The sequence below is a fragment of the Pantherophis guttatus genome, chromosome 1, assembly GCF_059756535.1.
Source record: "Pantherophis guttatus breed Tessera chromosome 1, ASM5975653v1, whole genome shotgun sequence".
NCBI lineage: Eukaryota > Metazoa > Chordata > Lepidosauria > Squamata > Colubridae > Pantherophis > Pantherophis guttatus.
In genome coordinates, this window is record NC_142063.1 from 294,634,080 (window position 1) to 294,651,849 (window position 17,770).

The 17,770-nt window shown below is 35.4% G+C and overlaps 1 protein-coding gene across 2 annotated transcripts in view; it reads right to left on the reverse strand.

Moving 5' to 3' along the window:
• Positions 1–17,770, reverse strand: part of CNIH3 (cornichon family AMPA receptor auxiliary protein 3) — a 70,671-nt gene that overhangs the window by 38,389 nt on the left and 14,512 nt on the right. For both annotated transcript variants that reach the window (XM_034427917.3, XM_034427918.3), the window contains one exon: positions 1,707–1,775. In XM_034427917.3, coding sequence (XP_034283808.1) covers positions 1,707–1,775 — 69 coding nt within the window. The remainder of the gene's footprint in view (positions 1–1,706; positions 1,776–17,770) is intronic.

The following is a 17,770-nucleotide window of genomic DNA, read 5'->3' on the forward strand; positions in this document are numbered from 1 at the left end:
CTCAGTACTGTAAGCTTTGCCATCTGCTTTTTAGATCCATACCTTGCTTTGTTTGTCAAAGTGGCTTGGGAGGTGTCATGTGAATGGGTTCTGATGAAGGTTGAGTCTTCTTTGAGTGAGAGAGTTGTTCCTTTATCTCTTAAGAAGGCCTTGATTCACCCCTCCTCAAGAAAACATCATTGGATCCCACCATATGGGACAATTTTTGTCCAGGGTCTCTCTTCCCTTTCTTGAGGAGGGTGGTGGAGAAGATGGTTGTGCAACAGCTTCAAAGGGCCTTGGAGGAAGTGGATTATCCGGATCCTTTCCAATCAGGAAAGAAAGCCTGAGTCAACCTTGAGCGTGTGAGGATCAAACTCCAGACTGTGAACAGCCTGAAATACTGCATTCTAACCACTGCGCCACCAGGACTCCTACATCCCACATTAAAAGACACTAATTTCAGCTGGAGATTTTATACTCCAATTATGTCAAACAGTCCAAAGGCAAACTATGGCACCTGATCCTGTTTTGTGCATTACAATTTAAACAAAACACAGTTCCATGAATTCTAGGAAACAATGATTGCTTAAAAACAGAATATGGATGATTCAAGTCTCCTCCTGGAAATTCCAGAAGAGATTTAAGAACTGTACAATAGGCTTGTATTAGCCTGAATCTGAGACAGTGTCATCTGCATTCTTTGTCTATTTATTGCATTTGCATCCTGCAATCAAATCTACTCCTGATCCCTTGAGCTTCTCCCAAACTTCTTGAAATGTACGCCAGAGTGTTAATTGCTTCTCTCAATCCATATCTGCAGACTATCTGCCTTGGACTGCTATTAGTATCCTTTGAAAAATACTAAAGTTCCCCATCACTTCAAAGTTATGGAATATCTTCTGTATGAAATTGTGTGCAGATACTATTACATCTCTTTGCATTTAGAAGGTTAGCTAACATACAGTACATTTCTTTAGGCATGCCCATCTAACATTACATTATTATAATACTATTTTAGTTTGTTACTGTCTCACAATATTACTTTGCCTTGTTTTTATCATGTTTTAATTTTAATTTTTATATTATTAGCCATTTGTCAACATTCAACATTCAATAAATAAGAGGTTAATATTAAATAATTGTATCTAGTTCATCCTGCAGGAAACCATGATTTTATTTGACCTCCAAAGGCATCCTTTCTAAAGATTGATTGATTGATTTAGCTTTTTCTCAGAGTCTAATGAAGACAGTGGGGCCACAAATTCTCCTTGAGAAGTGCACCTATAAATTATGTGTATTTATATCGCTTCTATAGAAAGTATGTCTCTCTGAAAAGAATTACAGAGCATTCAGCTACAGCATGCAACCAGCATTAAATACCTTAGCCAATTATAGATTGCATGAATCAGCCTTTAGTTTATGGGGTTTTATTGCAGGAACTTTCATTTCTGAATCAGAAATAATTAGGTCAAGACCAGGCTCACTATATTTACATATTAAAATAAAAATCACTTATAGAAGGTTTGGACAGGGAGGTCAAAAACAATGGCAACCAACTTGCATACAGTTGCCAAGAAAACTATAAGGGCCTGTCCGTGAAGGTACTAGGAATGGCATTTTTCAATGCTTATTGAAAATCATAAGATTACATTTAACACTACATTTTCAAAATATAGTTTTAATTAAATTAGTTAGTTATTATTAAATCAAAGAGCAGTACTTACCGCATGTGTTGGGTTGCACTGGTCTATAGGACTCTTGAAGTCTGTCTTTAACTCATCAAATGCAATTATCTACAAAAATCAAAATTCAAACCATTATGCTACTTTCAAATTTGTGCTTTTAACAATTATTTATTCTTCTACTGTGGTGAAAATTCTTCAAGGCAGCACATGGTTTTACCCTCAAAACGACGCTATAGAGCACTGCACATCAGAACAACTAGACACAAGAACAGTTTTTTCCCAAACACCATCACTCTGCTAAACAAATAATTCCCTCAACACTGTCAAACTAGAATAGAATAGAATAGAATTTTTATTGGTCAAGTGTGATTGGACACAAGGAATTTGTTTTGGTGCATATGCTCTCAGTGTACATAAAATAAAAGATACGTTCATCAAGAATCATAAGGTACAACACTTAATGATAATCATAGGGTACAAATAAGCAATCAGGAAACAATATCAATATAAATCGTAAGGATACCAGCAACAAAATTATAGTCATACAGTCATAAGTGGAAGGAGATGGGTGGTGAGAATGATGAGAAGATTAATAGTAGTGTAAACTTAGTAAATAGTTTGACAGTGTTGAGGGAATTATTTGTTTAGCAGAATGATGGCATTCAGGAAAAAACTGTTCTTGTGTCTAGTTGTTCTGGTGTGCAGTGCTCTATAGCGTTGTTTTGAGCGTAGGAGTTGAAACAGTTTATGTCTAGGATGTGAGGGGTCTGTAATTTTCACAGCCCTCTTTTTGACTCTACAGGTCCTCAATGGAAGGCAGGTTGGTAGCAATTGTTTTTTCTGCAGTTCTAATTGTCCTCTGAAGTCTGTGTCTGTCTTGTTGGATTGCAGAGCCAAACCAGACAGTTATAGAGGTGCAGATGACAGACTCAATAATTCCTCTGTAGAACTGTATCAGCAGCTATCAGCAGCTCCTTGGGCAGTTTGAACTTTCTGAGTTGGCGCAGAAAGAACATTCTTTGTTGTGCTTTTAATTGTGCTTAGTGAAACTATTCACTAAGTTGCATTACTATTAATCTTCTCATTGTTCCTATCACCCATCTTTTCCCACTTATGACTGTATGACTGTAATTTGTTGCTGTATCCTTACGATTTATATTGTTTCCTAGTATGACTTGATTGCTTATTTTTACCCTATGACTATCATTAAGTGTTGTACCTTATGATTCTTGATGAACGTATCTTGTCTTTTTATGTACACTGAGAGCATATGCACCAAAGACAAATTCCTTGTGTGTCCAATCACACTTGGCCAATAAAGAATTCTATCTATCTATCTATCTATCTATCTATCTATCTATCTATCTATCTATCTATCTATCTAATCTATCCTTATAACTAAGACTGATAATCTAATCTACATCTTCTGTATCTAACTAAAATTGCACACAAAGCCTCAACAGACCATAGCCATGATGGGCAATGAAGATGTACCAACTAGCAGTCTAGCACAGCCACAACATTTGTAAGACTGTGACATGGAATGCAAGAGATGTACACAGTAAACAACATGAATTAATGTATAAAATGTGTGAAAGGAAAATGGTTATACTCTGTATAAAACTAATAGAAAAAAGGAATGAGGTAACAAATTCAACTGATGTTTGATCTTGGGCAGGGGTAGGCAATTTTGGCTCTTTTACAACCTGTGGACTTCAACTCCCAGAATTCCTGAGACAGCCAAGCTGTCTCAGGAATTCTGGGAGTTGAAGTCCACAGGTTGTAAAAGAGTGACAATTGCCCACCCCAATCTTGGGGAACAGGGGTGATGAATATAAGTATGGAAGTGAAGGTGTAGATTATGAGTGAAAGGGCTAAATTGTATATAAGAGAGTATTAAATAATGTATTCAAGTCTTGCATATACATAGGAAATTATCCTAAAACATGCTTGCATTGTTTGGTTATGCTAGAAAACTGAAGAAAATAATGAAAAATACAAAAAAAAGAAGTTGTGAGACAGATTATATTATTACTGGATTTGGGGGTAAAATGAATCTGAAAGAAAAAAAAGTTAAAGTAACTAGTGTGAAAACTGATGACTGCAGAAAGAGGAAATACAAGACCTGTATAAAAAGGAAATAGGAGAAATATTAGAGGAAATTTCCACAGAAAGTAGCCAATTATCTGTTTTTTTATTTTCTCAAACTTCCTGTAAGATTTATGTGGACTCTGTAGGCATTGATGGAAATAATAGTGATGATGAAAGCTCATTCATTTGCAATATGCCAAATCTGATTTGTTTGTTTAATTAAAAGAAATGGAACAATTAAAAGTCAGCTGTGGCAGGGTGTTTAATGACATCATAAGAGATTTTGGCAGGAATATCAGTGCCCATCAGGATTCTGTTCCCTGTTTTTGTTCTAAACCTTTGCTAGAATATTCTCCATTTCCTGTGTTCCTCATATATGAGGAGGCAATGAAAAGAGAGATGAATTAACTATATTTATTAACATCAGCTTGGACTATGACAAAAGAAATTTAACATATTGCAAGGAACATGTCATTATTTACCATCACTTTTGGTTGAATCCTTCTGCCTAAATAAAATGGCTTATTTGTGCAATAGTCAACACTGTTCAGTTAGCTTCTTGATTACACATTTGCTGCATATAACGTATAAAGTGGCATCTGGATATCCTTTGTTACATGCTAAAGCTCAATGGCAGACACATCTTTGCATGATAATGTCCCCAGATTTTTTATTTGAGCCCAAGAGGAATGAATTTCAAGACTGTCGGAGTTTGTAGCGATCCAGCCAGCAAACAAGCAAATAATTCAGAAGGTTCATTATATAGAAGAAAGTTCTGTATATACAACAATATAAAACATGGTGCATGTATACAATACCCATGCAGCTCTTGCAACATGGTAGAGAGAAGAAGTAGTAAGTACTCTCAAGCAAAGACAAACAAACTCTGACAGCACAGAACACTTAAGCTAAGCCATGCCCAGGCTCCAAGCCGGCTCACATGGCTCATACAACAAATCCTGTGTCTCAGTCACCAAACAGTTCCTATTGGTTGACTTGTTGCCATGGCTTTTCCAGTTCATAAATTCTTATACACTGACAAAGACATAATTTACTATTTTCATGATCCTATCAACCTTTTTCTGGCATCCTAATTTTGATTTACTTATTATAGCCTGCACTTTAGTATTTCCTGGTTTAATTACATCCTTTATTAGTAATTTGCTAGCTATTACTGTACAAAATAGATTGTGTTTCTCTTGAACTTTAAAACATTTGCTTTTTTCTCATTTTTATATTTGAGGATGATGATGATGTTATCCATTTAGCTGAGTCTGACTCTTGGCAATTCTATGGGCCAAGTCTTTCCACATCTTCCAATCTTGTACTATTTCTTTGAGTTTTTCTATTCTCTGGCTAATGTTGTCTATGATGGTGTCCAGCCACTGTATTCTTTGATGGCCTAGTTTCCTTCTACCGCTAACAGGCTTTTTTGTAATATCAGTTTTATTATTTATTTGTTTATATTTTATTTATATAGCCACCCTTGTCATAATAACTCTGTGAGACTTAATAACATTTTAAAATAATATAAAAATATGTAAAATGCAGCAACACACACAGCAGGTGAGGAACCAATCCAATCTAGAAAAACTGAAGTGGAGATCTGAATTTTATTCTTTGGTGGCTCACAAAAGAATGTCATCCATGGTTCATGGATGCCTTCTATCAATTGTTCCATGATGCAATGAAACACTTCAGGAGCAGAAGTATGTATTTAAAGCTGCACTAAGGATATAGCATATTAAAAGTACATAGGCATGTGTTTTCTTCATCCAGCATCTGTGTCAAAACCTGACTGCATCTCCCTGGACAATATCTTTGCCCTTGGAATTCTTCTAAGCATTCTTTTCATGCTAGGATGTAGTAATGCTCTCTTTGAGTCTATGGGAAGTGTATATCTTCCCATAGTGATTATCAGAAGTGATTATAATATATGACTTCATATATGTAGTTACTAGATATAGTTCTGGCTTACACTTAAATCTGTTGTAATAACATACTTAATACTTTGGGTTTCAGGCTAAACCTGGGACTTCCATTGTGACTAAAACCTTCTTCAATTTGACAAATATTTTTGTTTGTTTGTTTTCATTCAGTCCAGTTTTGTTTTCATTTTGCAGTACTGATAAATTTTTCATAGCATGTGCTACTGGTTGTGCATCTTAATTAACAATAATGAAAACAATTTACTGGGAGATTAGAACTATCACAGAAAAAAAAATCTTCATGGATAAGTAGATATAAAGATGACTTTCTATACTGATTGAGCAAACAAGATAGACAATTTGTAATTTGTAACTTGTCTGATTGTAGCCCCAGGTTTTTTCTTTGTGAATTTAGTAGTATTAATGCATTTATATTCACAGCCATCCAAAGTAGCTATTGGGTCCCATTACATGACTTCAGATACATGCATAAATATGACAAAGGATTCTATTTGTTGTAGTCAATTTTGGCAATTAGATTAACTTGTACACCAGCATCACTCTGATAAAACAATGGAGATATTGTTCAAACCCAGTCTTCTTTCTGTCATTGCAGCCTACCCACATTATGAAGAAACTGTATTCAGATTCATAGTCCTTTGACACTTCTGTGTATACTTCTTGACTTGTTTTGTTGCTTTGTGCATATTAACTGTGGTTATACTTAACACGTGTGACTTTTACAGTATAGGTATGCTTCATTCCTCTTTGGCTGCATTGTTTACATACACTGCGCCTGGCTTTCAAATGTTTTTGCCTGCTGATAATACCTTTGCTAGAACTCATGTATCTGTTACAAAATCTTCAATTGTCTTAGTATTTGGAAGCATAAACTGCAGGTAAATCTATAATATATTTAAGGTACCTTCATAGTACGTAGTAAGCCCAAATTTTGGTAATAGGCCTTTAAAGATATTTCTTTCTTTTTCAAGAATGTGACTGTATTATGCATTACTATATCATACATTAAGGGTATCAGTTGCACCCAGCACTGTTTCAGGAAGAGTGCCATTTTCTTTTTGAACAATTCTGCATGACAGAGAAATATAGCATAAAGCACAAATACAATATAAACCTTTGTTGAAAGTATCTTGATTGGCCATCCACATTGGCTTACTATATATTTCAATTCACAGAGTAGCTGAAAAGCAAAAAAATAATTTTGGGGTGGTTACTACTCAGCTAACATACAGAGGATGCTACTCTCTAATAGCTCCTGAGAAATGCTCCAAAGGCCTGCTGACTTTGCACTGACTCTCTGTTATTTGACTGTGGAGAATAGGTAGTCCTCAACTTATGACCACGGTTGTGGCCAAAATTTTCATTACTATGCAAAGGAGTTGTTAAGTGAGTTTTGCCCCATTTTACAACCCTTCTTGCCATAGCTGTTAAGTGAATCACTGCAGTTGTCAAATTAGTGACACAGTTGTTAAGTGAATCTGGTTTCCCCATTGACTTTGCTTGTCCGAAGTTTGCAAAAGGTGATCACATGACCCCAGCATATTGCAACCATTATAAATACCAATTGCCAAATGTCTGAATTTTGATCATGTGACCATGGGGATGCTGCAATTGTTGTAAGTGTGAAAAATGACCATGTCATTTTTCTCAGTGCCATTGTAACTTTGAACAGTCACTAAAATATTGGTTGTAAGTGAAGGACAACCCGTAATATTCACTATTTTTTTATTTTTAGCAAGTTATCAGAAGGTTTGGGCAGATCTGGGCATTTAGCACACTTGTTGCTGAATAAAGATCCAGCTTCTCTTCTGAAATCCTACATTGTCATTTATGAGGAGACAATTATATAAGAGGTAAAAGGACTGTTTTTATAAAGATCACCTTGGACCTAATTTGGGCTTGGAACAAAGATGAAAAATTAAAGCGTGTCATTACTCCCACAACATGAGTAAATTCAATTTTGGGTAAATATCAAGTTCTTCATGTTTCCCAAATCTTGCTATAAAATGTTTTAGCTCATCACAATCTTTCCTCTGCTTTATGCTTCTTTCCTCTTGTCCCCAGATTTGAGGAACTCAGCAACACTATTTATTCATCCTTTTAATTTCTAGCTCTTGACTTCACTTGTCAGCTTCATGTATAATTCCATCTCTTACTTAGCCAGTTCAATGGATTTTTGCAAAATTCCTGGTTTCCATAGTAACTAGACTGCTTCCCCCCTAGATTTTAGTTTGTAGGTTGACATGTATAACTTCCATGAACTTTTGAGCTTTTTCATAAAGTGTTATGAAAAAATTGACAAACCCAAGCATGGTATTACTGAACCACCCCCTCCCATTTTCAGCACAATTCAGCCTTTTAAGAGATTTACCAGAAAAGGTAGGTATCTGATCCGTGCTGCTAATAATATTAATTCATAGCCTTGAATACCATGCCTCATCTTTTCAACCTTCTTCAATCTGGTGCCCTCCCAACTGATTAAAAATTGCAGGTGTCGAAGACCAATGCAGCAATTATTTATATTCTTCCCAATCACAAAGACTGAAGACAATTTACAAAAACAGACCAAATAAAATGCACAGCAATCAATAAAAAAAAATCTCAGCCATCTTCTAACCCTTCTTACAATCCAAACATTCATTACATAAAAGCTATGACCAGAATAAAAAAAAATAAAGTAATGTAACACTCCCACTAGTACTCCAAAAGGTACCATCTTAACAACTTCTGAAAAACTAACAAATCAACCATGGGGGCAAGCTGTTCCACAATGACACATCTACTACTGAAAAAGAGGTCCTCTACCTTGATCTCCTATGGCATGGGCAGATGTTCTTGAAGATGGGAAGTCTTGGATGATTTCAAGTGGTCAAATTGTCTTTTTTGTCAATGCAATTAATTAATGTGCATTTTTTGTTTAAAACATAATTGTGGGTAAATATTAACAGTCTCAGGAATGCACAGATGAGGAACATAAGTCTGTGATACTCTTGGCACTCTCCCAACAAAACTATGTCTCTGACCATTTGAATTTGATTTTCATTGTGGAAGAATAATGAAATGCTAGCTCAAGAAAAGAGATTGCTGAACATAAGCCATGATTCCACTTGAAATTCTGGCTTGACAAGAGTTTAATATAGCTATAATTTCTTCCTTGTATCAAAATCTCATAATCTGCTTTAATTCATTTGGAGCAAGCGTTACTAATGCTTAGTCTATTTCTAAATATAATTCAAAATGTCTGATTGTAGTTTTTTCTGGTGAGACCAGTCTATCAGGGCAACCTAATCTACCCAAATATAGGACAGAGCATACTGCTTCCATACTGCTTCTGACAAAAATAGTTTGTCGTGAAAGTGACTGCCTGCGAAGGCTCCAGGATTTGGTCTGAAAAGCAAAAGTAGAAGCAGTATGTTCCGTCCCATATTTGGGTAGACCAGATTGCCCTGATAGACTGGTCTCACCAGAAAAAACACTTAATCTCTTCATAATACATTAGGTTAATACATCTACCTAACATGTAAGTAACCTGGGTTCAAATCCCAGAAGGGTATGGCTAGTTAACAAAAGCTAAATAGCTTAAAATAGATTTATACTGTTGTTGTTAGTTGCGAAGTCGTGTCCAACCCATCGTGACCCCATGGACAACATTCCTCCAAGCCTTCCTAGATCTATACTAGTCTCCCTTTATTTCTTTGTTGGTAAATATAAATTCAACACAATTGTAGCGTTTTGAAATGCTACACAATCTCATTTGATTTCAGGTTTTAAAACCGATAAAAGAACCTTTCTATATGAGTTATCTCAAGTTGGTAAAACGATTATTTTTTTAACAAGAAAAGATTGTGTGGATTGCTTTCCTAGCAGATTGAGGGTGAATAAAGGATAATATCATGCATTCCAGCCCTTGAAGTAGGAATTGGTGCCTCGTACATGTGCTTGAGTAACCTGGTTGTATGGCTCAGGACTTGGACTTCAATGCTGAAAACATAAAGTTATATTATGTTATGGAATTATGTATTCTATAACCATGGAATTATACATGAAGCTGACAAATGAAATCAAGAGTTAGCAAAAACATGTATGTTTCAAGATAGAGCAAATACTAAGAGTTCCCCCAATGGGAAAGTGCCCCTTCTGAAATTTTATACCATTTCAGTTCTGAGAAGCAAATTGAACCCTCTTCTAGTTCACCATCAAACTAGGTCCAGCAAAGGAGTCTATTATTAAAAAATAACAAAAGCCACTGCCTATTTGCTTCCCTAAAACAGCATAAGATTCTATGGTGTCGTGGGATTATTTACAGTAATTAAATTTGGAATGGTTTAAAGGTATGTCCTTTCATTTGAAGAGACAAATATATTTATGTATGTATGTATAATTAACTTACCTGCCTCCTCTCTGCCTATACCTGACAAGCTCTCTTCAGCAGATGAAATTCCACCACCCTGCCACACTCACTGCACCCATCCTGCAATCACCTTCTCCCAGGATCCTCGACCAGCAGCAGGAGGAAGAAGACAACAAAGGTCATCTGGGGGCAGAGGGGCCATTTGAATGCTACTCACAGAACAGAAATCTGCATCCCTACTTTTTCTGGTCCCTGAAATTTTAATTCAGAATTCTGGTAACAAAAATGACATACTGTTTAGAATATGGTATGGCAGATTGTTAAAACAAGCAAGAAAAGAACAAGCAGAATTGTATTCATGCTATGCTTATAATAGAACAAACAACTATTCTTTTCATCTAACTATAATAGCTTCCAGATATTATTCAATGATCAGTGGTGGTCCTCAAAATACTAAATATAAAACATTATGTTACCAGCGTTAATCCTATTATTTGATTCTCTAGGAATAAGCATAATTCAAACTCCACCTTGTATCAGTAATGTTCTAATGATCTCTGCTAACAAATGCTCAGTCCGATACATTGGCAATAGAAATAAGAACATCAAATATTTGCTGGCTGGAAACGATCTAAAAATTGACCCACACTCTGTCAAGGACCTAGGAGTACTCACTTCAAAAGATCTAAGTCCCAGAGTTCACTGTAACATCATTGCAAAAAAGGCATTAAGAGTTGTCAATCTCATTTTACGAAGTTTTCTCTCTGGTAACGCTATACTTCAAACTAGGGCATATAAAATCTTTGCCAGACCTATAATTGTATACTGTTCACCTGCCTGGAATCCTCAGGCATCCTCAGACATCAATACATTAGAGAGGTTCCAGAGATTTTTACTAGAAGAGTACTCAAATCTTCTGCTTAAAATAAAATTCCCTATACCACCAGGCTTGAAATTTTAGGTCTGGATAGCCTCAAACTATGCCGTCTACATTCTGACCTATGCTTAGTTCATAAGATTATTTACTAAAAAGTCCTACCTATAAATGAGCACTTTAATTTCAACCATAATAACACAAGGGCTATCAATAGATTCAAACTCAATGTAATTCGCTCTAATCTTGATTATAGGAAATATGACTTCTACAATAGAGTAGTAAATGTCTGGAACAGTCTACCTGATCCTGTTGTTAGTCTCACCAATCCCAATATCTTTTACCTTAAACTGTCTACTGTGGACCTTTCATGTTTCTTAAGAGGTCCCTAAGGGGGTATGCATAAGTGCACCAGCGTGCCTACTGTCCTGTCCTACTGTCCCCATTTATATATAATCATTCTCTGTGTTTATGGCTATGTTTTGCCTATTTATATCCTTTTATTTGTGCCAATTTTTTTCATGTGTCCATGTCTATGTCTATACTGTTATTTGTTTCCTTGTACATGTTGACAAATAAATAAATAAATAAATAATGCAGCATGTAGAACCCAGCATAAATGTTCATGAAAAGCTTTTACTCAAGTACACATGTCTACTTAGAAATAAACCTTACTAAATTCCATGCAGATTATTCCCAAATATATAATTATATGATGGTAGCCATAAGCTCCATCTTGACATTCATACTTTTCTCTTTCTATCTGCATTTTTTTACTGTCACTAATCATCTGAGTTGTTAAGCAATTAGACTCCAGCATTTTATTTCCTAGGCCACCAAGTCAATATGCTTGTCAAATATTTTTAAATGAATTGTATTCTCTAGAAGCACTGGTAAGTACATGTCCCAGTTAGTAATTCTGTACCTTATTTCTTGATTCAGAAATCTTTACAATCCTCCATATGGCCCAGCATGGGTGGGTGCTTCATCTTTTTTGTTAGGAGACCACTCACTCATGGGCAATCTGCCAGAGACTGAAAACTGGCAAGGGATGAAACTGAAACCAGCTTTAAAAAGGCTCTAGAGATGCACAAATTCATTTATCGACCACCACACACACACAAAATTATCTTATGCTTTCACTTTTAACTTAATTGCAGGAGAAGTTGCATAGCTTTTGTATGAGCAGTAAACTTTGTACATGTCCAAGGATTAAAATGAAAAACAAATTAATATAGTAGAATTTAAATTTCTATTTAGAACATTCCTCCTCCCCAAAGTCTACTTTTTGTTCTTGAAAGTTTTCTAATAGAACATACAGTTTGGTGACCTATTTTAAAATGAAACCAAGGGGAGTTTGTCTATTGTTACTTATCTGCACAGGAAGAAACTATTGGATGATTACAGCTGCCATAATGCTGCATTTTAATAATTTCAGGATATTTATTTTTTTTATAGAAAATACAGAATACTTAAAAATATGAAATGCCCACCCACTGTGATTATTTGCTTTAATTTGGTCATTTCTAACCTCATAATTTTAACAAAATGGCAAGAAGCAGAACTTTTGAATCAGCATTTTTAATTAAGAGTAGAGCCTGAGTGGTGCAGCAGACTAATGCTACTGTTAAAGGTAGTATTTAGCTTCCAGATGCCTGCAATTACTGTGAGTTCAATTCTCACCAGGCTCAAGGTTGACTCAGCCGTCCATCCTTTCTAAGGTAGGTAAAATGAGGACCCGGTTTGTGGGGGCAATAAGCTGACTTTGTATAAAAATATACAAAAGTATGAAGGCTATTGCTTAATGCCTTGTAAGCCGTTAAGTCTCCGGAGAAGGGCGGCATATAAATCAAAAAAAAAAGAAGAAGAAGAATAGCTGGTCATGGTGCATATACCCAAGTCACTCCTACAGTTTATATTTTACAGGAGTATTATTTTCTAATACTAAAACAAAATCTGAACAACCAGACAGTAGGACAAAAGACATGCCTTATTAAAAATAAAACAACTAGTTATCATAGATGAAACATCTCAAATAACTTCAAACTCTCAGCTATCTTTGGCCTTTTACTGGCTCCAATTGACTAGTCTTAACTCAATCCAAATGAATAGCAATAGCACTTAGACTTATATACCGCTTCACAGTGCTTTATAGCCCTTTCTAAGCGGTTTACAGAGTCAGCATATCGCCCCCCAAAATCTGGGTCCTCATTTTACCCACCTTGGAAGGATGAAAGACTGAGTCAACCTTGAGCCTGGTGAGATTCGATCTGCCAAACTGCTGGCAGCCGGTGATCAGCAGAAGTAGCCTGCAGTACTGTACTCTAACCACTGTGCCACTGCAGCTCTGAATCATAATCGTATGATATTTTAAAAAGAAGTACCAGTAGATTGCTTGTTTTTTACACTTTCATTCATCCAAACTATTTATTAATTCCAAATTTGCAATAAAAAACAATATGAGCATACAATGTATATTTATATTTATTTTTGCCAATTACCATTTGTCTTAAATTACCATTTGTCTTAAAATTCTTCAAAGAAAAAATAATTAGTAAGCCACTTAAAGTACAAACTTCCTAGCATCATAATCTTTACTCTTTATAATTCAGATTTTTATCCATTCTTCCCCCTACATCCATTACATTTCTGTTTAATGCCTTCATCGATGTTACACATGTTTTATTGATATCAGTAACCCCTGAAGGTAGAAGAAAGATATAAAAAAGTATGGATACTTTTCTTAGCAGGAAGTGATAAAGTGGCTTTATCTGGCTTAATGCATTAGTAATAATTGACCTACAGAAAATTAAAAATGAAAGGAAACCTATTAGGAAATTAAAACATACACTCCAGAATTTTACCCAAAGGGTAACATATGGAACAGCAGAAGAACAGTGGGTGGGAGCAAGAAGAAAAAAAAACACTTAAAGGCCAAAAAAAAAAGCCTGCTAGGAAGTATATAAGGAAGTAGACCACAGTTCTCTCTAAGCATGGGCCAATTTTGTTATCTACTTTCTCATCATATTGCTTTGTGCTATTGGGATATAAAATTGAACAGCATGTTTCAATTTAATGAAGTATGTTAGTGGCTGCTCAGCTTTCTTCTAATGGCAGTATTGCTCAATGCCCTGGTTTTTTTTATTAATATTACAGTTACTTTTATGTAAATTTAAACATAAGTGATTCTGGGTGGTTTAACATAAAATATTAAAGACATTCATAAAATCCACAATATTAAAATCTTTATTTAAAACAAAACTACTGCAGTCTTCCAAATTCACTCTGCCAATAATCCCCTGAAAGAGGAAGTTGCCTCCTAAAAAATAAAAAGCTAGGGGACTAGCTGTTCCACAGAGAGGGGGCCTACTAATGAGAATGATGTTTTCTAGCTCTCTTAGGGACAACTTTTTTGCCACCTTCCTCACATCGACAATCAGTGTCTGCAATGTAACACTTTATGTATGGAGTTCTCTGTACAAATGCAGACACTGGAAAATTAAGGTCCTCACCCAGGGTCTACATTGCAAGAGATATAATGACTACTAGATGGATCCATCTCCCTGGTGTGTCCTTGTTTGTTTTAATCTCTCTCACCAGGATGCCATGGGTTAAGTGAGTCCACAAGTAGAAGACCTAAGATCACAACAAACCTTCCTTCCTTGAGTGTCACAAGTTCAAAGCCATCTCATGAGATCCAGTCTAGCTTGGAGCCTGCTTTCTAACTTGGAGAAAATATGAACAATTTTATCCAAGAAATGATTAGCCAGCTGATAACAACTTGCACTGACTGGCTCTTCCAATCCATCACTCAAAAAAGAAGAAAGGTCCTTTAAATAGTGCATCTTGTTGACCTTCTACAGATGCAGTGAGAAATTGTTCTTTTTGCCACCCTAATCAATGCAGAGTTGTTGAATTTGATCTATGTGCAATAATACTAATTGCTCATGTACTACCAGGGTTGCTTAAACTATTTCTTCATGAGGGTCCTTGGTGATCCCTGAGCTTGGTTGGCGTTTGTTTGTTTGTATGTTTGTTTGCATAATTTTCATTACCGAACTAGGTAACATTATCAGTGCACATTATATTTCTTCATCTGATTCATTTCCCAGAGCTCCTCAGAGAACCAAAGAGTGGTGCAGGTTTAATGGGTAAGAGAGATCATTCAGGAACAATCCTATCTTGCATCCCACTTACCTCTGCACTCCAGAAGCTAACTAGACATCCAAATGAGTTGCCTTTCAAACTGCTAAGAAATTTTCAGGTGCCATGTGGAAAACTTTTGAATTCACCAGGTGCCTGGGAAAGGCCATCCAAATTGACCCAACCACTCTGCAGAGGCTAGTAGCTCTAGTCTAAGCTACCAAGGGGTCACAAGGAAATTATCTATCCATGACAAGAGACAAATATAAATATTCCTCAATATCAGATTTCATTTAATGTCCCTCCAGTGTATAATGCCCGGTGCATTGTCCATCAGCACTGTGGCCTATGATTTTGTGGAACAAGCATAAAGAAGGTATGGCAGCCTTAAATTTCCAAACCACTTCCAAACACAGGATGAGAAGGACACTAAAATCATGCTCAACAACTTGGGTAAATTCGTAACTATCCCAGCATAAAGATCAAGCTAGTCAGGAATACATGCTGTTATGTAATTAGGAAAATGCTACAATAGTAGCAACTCCTGTTTATCCCAATCTCACATATTCAGTTTCGCACTCAGCCACCTGCAAAACAGCATTCCTTGCAACAAACAATTATATTTGTAGAAACTCAGTGGTATTTAAGCATGCATAATGTTAATATTTGAAAATTAATATTGAAATCTCTGCTGGGTGACTCACAACACAAAGAACTTTGACATTTAAATGAGCATGATTTGAAACTTCACACAATACAAATCACGTCATCACTTGAATGTTACATTGAATATTGTCCAAGTCTATAGAACCAAATTCTGAAGGTGTACATATTGACTCCAAATTTAGTTTAATTTTTCCTTTCAGCAAAAGCAGAGGACAAACATTATTTTCATTTGCTGTATAGTATGACTTACAATCTTACCAAAAATCTATCAATAAGCAAAGAAATAAATTAAAATCAATAAAAATTTGGCAATGAAGTGATCAAACAGCTGATTTGTATAATTAAAAAATTCAGTCCCAAAAATTTGAATAAAAAATTCTTTTTTAAAATAAATTTCTGAAAACAAGCAAAGAAAGAGGATGGGAAGTCCCCAAATCTTCAAGTAGGCCATCATGAGTGCTGTCATTCCACCAAGAGTGCAAAAGCGACATCTCTCTTGAGCTCATAGAACTCTCCAAAATGAAAGAGCCATTAAGAATAGGTTTAGGGAGATAAAGGGGTCCTTTAAACCTTGCATAAACTTAAGATAACCATTATAGGCTTAAAAGTTCTAAAGAAACCAATTGTATTGGGTCTTTTGTTTGGCAGGGTTAAAGGGTGACTGTTCCCTCCATAAAATCTATCAAAGCTATTCAAAATGCATTGTAAACAGGTCTTTGGCCTCCTACTTTAGTAGCTTTCCCCTTCCGTCAAAAAAAAAAAAAAAAGCAAGAAAAGGCTGTAATGTTTTCTCTTTATAGAAAGGAGAATTAAAGTACTGAAAAAGGATTGTGTCCCAGGGCCTCTACTAAAAAGGAAAGAACTGCAGATTATTTACAGAGGAAGGAATTTAACAGTATTAAATGTCAATATTCCATGCACAAACATAAATAAGGAATATTCTTGCAGCTCTCTAAGCCAATAGAAGTTGGATATTATTGTAATATAGTATATGGATGTATAATGGGTGTATAATGCTTACACACAAGTGGGAAAATGAGCAAAACTTCCCAGAAGTTCAAAAAGACTATTTGGGAATAAATTTCAGCAGGAAGAGAGAAAATCCCCAAATGGTTAATAAAAAACTATGTTCTATAAATAGCTATAGAATCCAGGCTATGACAGTGAATGATATGGAGTACCATGAAGTGGGACAGCTGATTGATACATGGAACAAGAGCCCTCCATACTGTCACCTTTTCACTGAAGTGAAATATGAAATACGTTTCACTTCATATTTATCCTTTATTGCCGGTTGCAGTACTTGCAAGCACAATCCTATATATGTCCAATTAAAAAATAAACATCGCCAAGTTGAGGTTTACTAGCAAATGAATATAGGATTGCAACCTGAAGCATACTAAGCATCCAATCAGAATGTTTTGTAATGAGACATTTTCTATATCTCTAAGTCAAAGTACCAATTTATCAACACTATTTTCCTGGGAATCTGAGAAAGATTTGTAGTAGGTACAATAACCACTTCTTAATATTCTCATCTTTAAACAGCAGTAATTATATTGGCATCTGTTCTTTAACTTGATGAAACCAAAATGATAGAACATATTGCAAGACCCTTCTGTACTTGCTTTGTGACATTGCAGTGCAAATATATGAAGGATATAGTTTGCATTGCCATGTTACGATGTATGTTTCATCACTTGCTTCTCATCCTCACACAGATTCCCATGAATAATTAAGAAGACCCCATCTCTAATTCTCTAAAGCTCCAGGAATGCTAGAATTATTTAAATAGTAACCTTAGAAGTACTGGACAATACTGAAAATAGCTCGAAAGAGTCAGAACAATCAAAACAGAGTTACAATGATTTTATATAATTTCTGATAAAAATTAACCACAATATCAGATGATAAATCTGATTTAATTATAAAAGTACTGTGTTAAAATAAACATGTTATATTTTCTCATCCTCATATTGTCTTGTTCCAAATGCATCTTGGTAATTATAAAATATTTAAAATTTACATT